General features: G+C 52.8%; 1 protein-coding gene across 1 annotated transcript in view; it reads right to left on the reverse strand.

Moving 5' to 3' along the window:
- Positions 1-6,695, reverse strand: part of LOC123353783 (C-type lectin domain family 4 member G-like) — a 16,788-nt gene extending 10,093 nt beyond the window's left edge. Inside the window, exons 1-2 of the mRNA XM_044995193.1 lie at positions 6,569-6,695; positions 4,638-4,691 (exon numbers count right to left, since the gene is read on the reverse strand). Coding sequence (XP_044851128.1) covers positions 4,638-4,691; positions 6,569-6,695 — 181 coding nt within the window. The remainder of the gene's footprint in view (positions 1-4,637; positions 4,692-6,568) is intronic.
- Between the last annotated feature and the right edge of the window lie 429 nt (positions 6,696-7,124).

Consider the following 7,124-nt stretch of genomic DNA (forward strand, 5'->3'; position numbering starts at 1 on the left):
GGACACGCATGAAAGACCCCCTAAGCTTATTTCTACCATCTTAGGTTAAAAACTCCCCAAGGCACAAATCCTTCCTTGTACCTTGGATTAGGTAACGCTGCACCACCAAGTGATTTAAACAAACATTTAGAGAGGGCCACTTGGAGCCCTACCTTCCCCAAATTCCCCCCCAAGCCTCTACACCCCTTTTCTTGGGGAGGCTTGAGAATGTATCCTCTCCAATTGGTACAGGTGAACACAGACCGAACCCTTGGATCTTAAAATAATGAAAAATAAATCAGGTTCTTAAAAGAAGAATTTTAATTAAAGAAAAGGTAAAAGAATCACCTCTGTAAAATCAGGATGGTAAGTACTTTACAGAATAACAAGAGACTCAAGAAAACAGAGGATCTCCCCTCTAGGCAAAACCTTAAAGTTACAAATCCAGGGATACCTCCCACCTACAAAGGAAATCCCAAGCCAAAATACAAGTAAATCTGACGCATTTCCTTGCTAAACACTTACTAACTCTATAGGAGTTGGATTGCTGGCTTCTTTGATCTTGCTCGGCCAAAGCCACAGGGAACAGACAGAACAAAAGCCTCCCCCCAATCCCGATTTGAAAGTATCTTGTCCCCTTATTGGTCCTTTGGGTCAGGTGCCAGCCAGGTACTTGAGCTTCTTAACCCTTCACAGGTAAGAGGATTTGGTGCCTCTGGCCAGGAGGGATTTTATAGTACTGTGTATAGGAAGGTTGTTCCTTTTCCCTTTATATTTGTGACAGGGGCTGAGTGGGGTAGGGCGGGGGAGCGGGAGCTACACTCCAGGGTTGGGGGTGAATGGGGCAGGATGGGGTAGGACGAGGGAGGGGAACCTGCGCTCTGATGGTCAGGGGGTGAGTGGGGCAGAACAGAGGAGGGGAAGTTGCGGTCAGGGAGTGAATGGAGCAGGATAGGGGAGCTGCCAGTACCCGGCTCCCCCGTTCCCATGTGCTCCTCCAGGTTCCAGCAGCTTCTGCTCGTCCTGCCCCCGGTGGCGGAGGCTCCTTATTGCGATTAACTGGAGTGTTGGGCTACTCAGCACCGCTGACGGGACACTGCCAGGTTCCCTTTTCGACCGGACTTTCCGGTTGAAAACCAGACACCTGGCAACCCTTACTCAGCCTGAGGCTCTTTAATGCATCTCCTGCTGCTCTTTGCAGGACGTGATATTAAAACATGGTGTGATTGAACTGTGCCCTTCTGCCAGCCAGGTGGAGTCTGCAGCCATCAGGGCCGGGTTCAATATCCACAGCCTCCACCCAGTAATCTGGGAAAACCAAACTCTACAGGGAGCCTGTAAGAGACAACACTTCCCCTTTCACAAGCACAGAGTCTGTGGATGGCAGAGAACATTTAATAAAAAGGGGGAGGGAACCCAGCATTATTTGGGGGAAACCCCATAACCATGATGAGGGGAGGGATGGCTCAGTGGTTTGAGCATTGGTCTGCTAAACCCAGGGTTGTGAGTCCAATCCTTGAGGGGGCCATTTAGGGAACTGGAGTTAAAAAAAAGAAAAAACTGTCTAGGGATTTGTCCTGCTTTGAGCAGGGGGTTAGACTAGTTACCTCCTGAGGTCCCTTCCAACCCTGAGATTCTATGATTCAAACACATCTGACCATGAGTAAAACTCTCACCCCAGAGGACATTAAGCCATGTCATTTGCCTCGATTATTCACCACAGTGTGAAAGTCCAACAAACAAATGTCCCTTTAACACACACTCCCCCCTCCCTCTGCCACACCCCACTCCCAGCTGCTGTCCATGGAGACCCAGAGCCCAGCAGTGCCTTCCTGTGAGTTCACACTGCAGGGGGGACATCGAGCAACACCCCCACTACTGCTGCGCATTGTTCACTCTGCTGCTGTTCTTCGTGTCACCGTTCACCACACTGTGCCATCCTCTGCTCTGTCGCCGCTGGCCCTGTGCCGTCCCCATCTGCTGCCTCCTGCCTCTCTACTGTGACCTCAGCGGGGGAACCTCACCACTAGTGCAGGCCGAGCCACCTCTTCCGCAGAAATGCTGCCCCACAACAGATCTAAGCAGCCCGTGGACCTGATGGAGTCTAGGTACCTCTATCTTTAAACTGGCCTGGCCCAGCCCTGGCCCTTCTCCCTCACCACTGGGCTCTGGCATCTGAACCCCCTGCTTTGTGAGCTCAGTTCAGCGGAGGGGGACCCATCAGTCAGGGCCGGCTAAGCACAAGTTCTGCTGCCAGTTCCTCCCACAATCAGGATAAAAACATTTCAGTCCCCTGCATTCTAAAGTGACTTGTAACCCAGCACCAGCCAAAACGGATCTGTGGGCAATGCAGCTCTGTCTGATGGATACCCAGGCCAAGCAGGTGTGTCTATGTAAAGACCATCTGGCCCTGAAACCTTCTCCCCACCCCCTGCAGCTCATCACTAGCTGCTTCAGGCCTTGCTTCCATAATTTAACCAGTCTAAGTTATTAACTTACCAGGATGCTTTTACAATGTAATTAACCAATTGTGATGATAAAATAGCGATACTTGGTCAGTCATTGTGCTCTGAGAATACATATATGTATAAAACTGACATACTGCTTAACTATGATCATAGAGTCCTTTAGTAAATGAAGCCATGAATTCACCCTACTGTGGCTCTCTTGGATAGTGCTGAGTGCTAATTTGGCTCTTGAGGTCTGAGTATTGCTGCTACAGGTCCAGGGTTTGATCCTGATGTTAGGATATAGATCTTCAGGCCTGCCTGCAAAGGCCTATACTTTAAGAATTTAGGTGTAATCTTATCACTTAGCTAGTTATAGAGGTATAAAAGAAAGAATAAAAAATCACTGTCTGTGTAGTGGCCTTCTCTTACTGTGACAGTCTGAGGCCTGGTTCTTTAGCAGCCATAAACTGGGAAATGTATGGTCACATCCTCACATTCCAAACTAGTCATATTAAAATAAGGCAATCTGGGGCTGTTAGGAAGGTGATTCAATCTATCACCTCCAGAGAAAGGGAAGAGCCTAGAAGATGTAAAAGGAAACTTAGTTTGATAGCATCCTGTCTGGCAAGAATTCACTTTATCAATAGACACAGCTGGAGAACCCTTATGTCTGTATAGATGTAGTTGTGAAATCCTCACTTCTGTATTGTTTGTGTGTTTATTTGCATGGTCTCTGTCTGGTTCTGTGATTGTTTCTGTCTGCTGTATAATTAATTTTGCTAGGTGTAAACTAATTAAGGTGGTGGGATATAATTGGTTAGCTAATCATGTTACAATACATTAGGATAGGCAAACAGGAAGTAAGTTGGGATTCGAAAATAAGGAAAAGGAACTTGAATTTAAGCTTGCTGAAAGTTCACCCCAATAAACATCGAATTGTTTGCACCTTTGGACTTCGGGTATTGTTGCTCTCTGTTCATGCGAGAAGGACCAGGGAAGGGTGAGAGTGAAGGAATAAGCTCTCTAACACCTGACAACCCACCTGGTTATGTTATCTTTAAAACTACCCTAAGGAGAACAGTCCTGCTCTGGGACGATGGACCAGATGGGACCTAGCAGGGATTTTCCCTCTTTGAAGCCGTGACTCACTCAGGGTCAGCACTGCCTGGCGCAGGAGGCAGGGTGATGGGCGGTGCTCTGACATTGCCCACACAGGCTGCACCACAGGAGTGTCTGAGTCACCGGATGTGTAAGACACCCTCTTATGGGGCAGGAAGCCCAGCAGGAGATAACAGCAGAGCACACGGGACACCCACCCAGCCCCTACACTTGGCCCCAAAGACGCCTGCATGACTGAGAGATCTGAGGGGACCCAGAGCAGATGCTGAACCCTCCTGGAGAACCTCAGCAGGACCAGGAACATGGGCTGGGGTCTGTCCCCTCTCTGCGGTGAGACGAGCAAGCTCCTTTACTCTGAAGGGGGCAGCAAAACCAAGAGGGAAGAAAGATGATAAAAAGGAAGAGATGTTTGCCATGCTCTTCCTCTCTCTTCCACCTACATCTACAAACACCACCACCAAGTGACTGAAGCGCTGAACAAAGGGGAGAGCCTGGCTGAAGGGCAACCAGCCAGCCTGTGGTGAGACACATCTAAGTTTGTAAGGGCATTGAAAGTGTTAAGATCATCTTAGAATGTGTTTTGCTGATGCTTTGGCTTATAATCACTTAAAATCTATCTTTGTAGCTAATAAATCTGTTTGTTTATTCTACCTGACACAGTGTTTGGTTTGAAACATGACAGCGACTCTCCTGGGGATAACAAGCCTGGTACATATCAATTTCTTTGTTAAATTGACGAACTCATATAAACTTGCAGCCTCCAGCGGGCATAACTGGACACTGCAAGATGGCGGTTCCTGGGGTTGTGTCTGGGACCAGAGATATTGGCTAGTGTCATTCAGTTGCACGGTCCAAGGAGCAGTTACATGCCGGAGGCTGTGTGTGAACAGCCCAGGAGTGGGGGTTCTCACAGCAGAGCAGGCTAAGGCTGGCTCCCAGAGTCAAGGATTGGAGTGACCTAGCAGATCACCGGTCTAGATAACACCAGAGGGGAACATCACACCCTCCTTTCCCCACAAGCCCGTCCCCTGGGGTCTGGGCCCCATGACACCAAGCACAAGATCCAAGCCCAGAAGAAAGCGCACTCACCCAGCCAGGGCTTCAGGAAGCCGTAGAACATGTAGTCCTTGGGCGCGATGGCAGCTGTGGGAGAGACCAGAGATGGGGCAGGCCCGGGAGTTAGTGCTGAGACACACACACGGCTTGGGGGGCGGTAATGGGGCAGACCCCGGCGCTAGCGCTCAGACACACACGGCATCGGGGGGGCAGTAATGGGGCAGGCCCCAGCACTAGCGCTCAGACACATGCAGCATGGGGGGCAGTAATGGGGCACACCCCAGTGCCAGAGCTCACACACACATACACGGACCAGGACACAGGGAAGGAGTGCAGGGCTACTGGTATCAGAGACCCGGCTGGAGCTGCAGACCGATGGGCCCCCTTTTGGTCTGGAAAGGGGCAACTGCAGGAATGTGGGTCTGTCCAGCACCCGCCTGCTCCACTGGCTGTTTCCTAAGGAGCGTTGGAGCATCCCTCTGTGAAAGGAGCCCCTGTCAGACAAGGCAGAGCCCTGCTGGACACCCTGCTGCAGGCTCCTCCCTAGCAGCCAGGAGGGTGGCTGCGGGGGCAGCAGGACAGGCTCAGTGAACAGGGTGAAGGAGCCACACGACAGGGACCAGGCGCTGAGCCACCAGGCCCTCACGCAGAGCAAGCTCTGCTCCGAGCGAGTCACCGGACAGGCAAGACACAGGGCACAAGCAGCATCTGCAGCCTGGGCCGGGCCTGCAGAGCGACAGACACTGCACCTGAGGCAGTCACAGACCGCGGGAGCTCAGCAGTCACATGGGGCCTTCACAGTACAGAGCTTGGCATCTTCAAAGCTCCCTATTTATGAGTTGTAATCCCCGGCTCTAGAAGCGGGGTGGGATCCTGTGGCTACAGCAGGGTCTGGAGGGGGCTGGGAGCCAGGACTCCTGGGTTCTATTCCTGTCTCTTCCATGGACTCGCTGCATGACGCTGCGGGAGTTCCCTGCCCCCTCAGTGGCTCCCCGCCTCGCAGGGCTGTGCGAATGGCTGGCGCATGGATGGGCGGCACTGGGGACAGGCGAAGGCGGCTCAGCAGGCCCAGCTCCCTCAGACTGAGCTGGCCACAGCTGCTCCTCTCCCTGGGTCAGCCAGAAAAAATAGGGGCAGAAACTGCCCACTAGCCCAGGACCACCCCCTCTCTGCACCATTCTCCAGATTTCCCTCCTGCCCCGACATCCCACTAGCCTCGCGGCCACGCATCCCAACAGTATCAGCCCCACACTCTGCTTCTCCCTATAGGCCCCCCCAAGAACATGGGCCATTTGGTCCTTATTGGTCCCCCTGACCTGTTTCTCCCCTGCACCACCTCCCTCATTGTCCCCTTCACCCCACAGCCCTGCCTCACCCCTTTGGGACCATGGACTGAGCAGATGAAGGGTAGCGGCGGAGGGTGGTCCCTGAGCTGGCTTGATACTATCAAACCCACTGGGCTGACCCCTATCACCAGCCCCAGCAGCCAGGGATGCCGCCAGGGCTGCAATGAACCTTTGTTCAACCAGCAGCCAGGGGGACGTGCTCCTCTCTGGACGCTAGGGGCTGGCTACAGCCTCTGCCCTAACTCCTCTGGGGCCAGGGGAACTCACTAAGGACCCTGGGTTGGCAGCCCCCAGCCAGACAAGCAGCCCATTGGGCAGCCACATACCGAGCCGAGCTCAGCCCGAGACCTGAGCCGTTCCCCAGCCCCGACAGCCAGGCAGCTTCCGCCTCAGCCCCGTGGAGGAGGGCTGGTCCTCCTGGCCGGGGGCTTTTCTAGGGAGCAGTTGCCCTCTCACCACTGAGCCCATGTCCCCAGATGTCCCATAATGCCGGGTGCAGCACACACAACACAAATAGCTCCAGGTGGCTGCTGGGAATCTAACCCCCTGCTGAGCCCCAAGACAGACGGATTGACGGACAGACACACAAACTCCTGGCGCTGGGCCCACCCTCACTACCTGACTCCAGCAGCACGGGTTTAATGGCCCCTGGGTGGAAGAGCCGCAGAATGGCTGCTTTTTTGTGTCGAGTCCTCGCAGCATTTTCTGTATTTGATACTGTTTTCGGCAATCGACACGATATCATCCACGAATCTGAGGTGGTTTAACTGCTCTCCATTGACACGGATTACTTCGGTGCTGAAAGATCAGCAGGCTGTCAATGATGTCTTTGGATTCTTTCAATCACTTAAGACTAGATGGCTCTTTCTAAAATACCTGCTCTAGCTCGGCCGGAAGCTGTTGGGCTGGATGCTGGCGTGACAGGACCTGTGCGATGCTGTGCAGAGGGTCAACCAAGATGATCTTAATGGAACCTTTAGCCTTCAGCTCAACGAGTTGCCCATATTATAGGGGCCGTGTACGTCACGCCTGCAGCGCGGCGCAATCAGTGAGTGAACCCATTGTCCTCCCAGCCACAGAGCTGCCCAGCCTGTTAGCTGGACCCAGCTGGCATCGCCCTACAGTCATCAAAGGAAAAACGTGAAACACATCCCTGATGTGTGTCCAGGATGAA

This window comes from Mauremys mutica, chromosome 20, assembly GCF_020497125.1.
Source record: "Mauremys mutica isolate MM-2020 ecotype Southern chromosome 20, ASM2049712v1, whole genome shotgun sequence".
Lineage (NCBI taxonomy): Eukaryota > Metazoa > Chordata > Testudines > Geoemydidae > Mauremys > Mauremys mutica.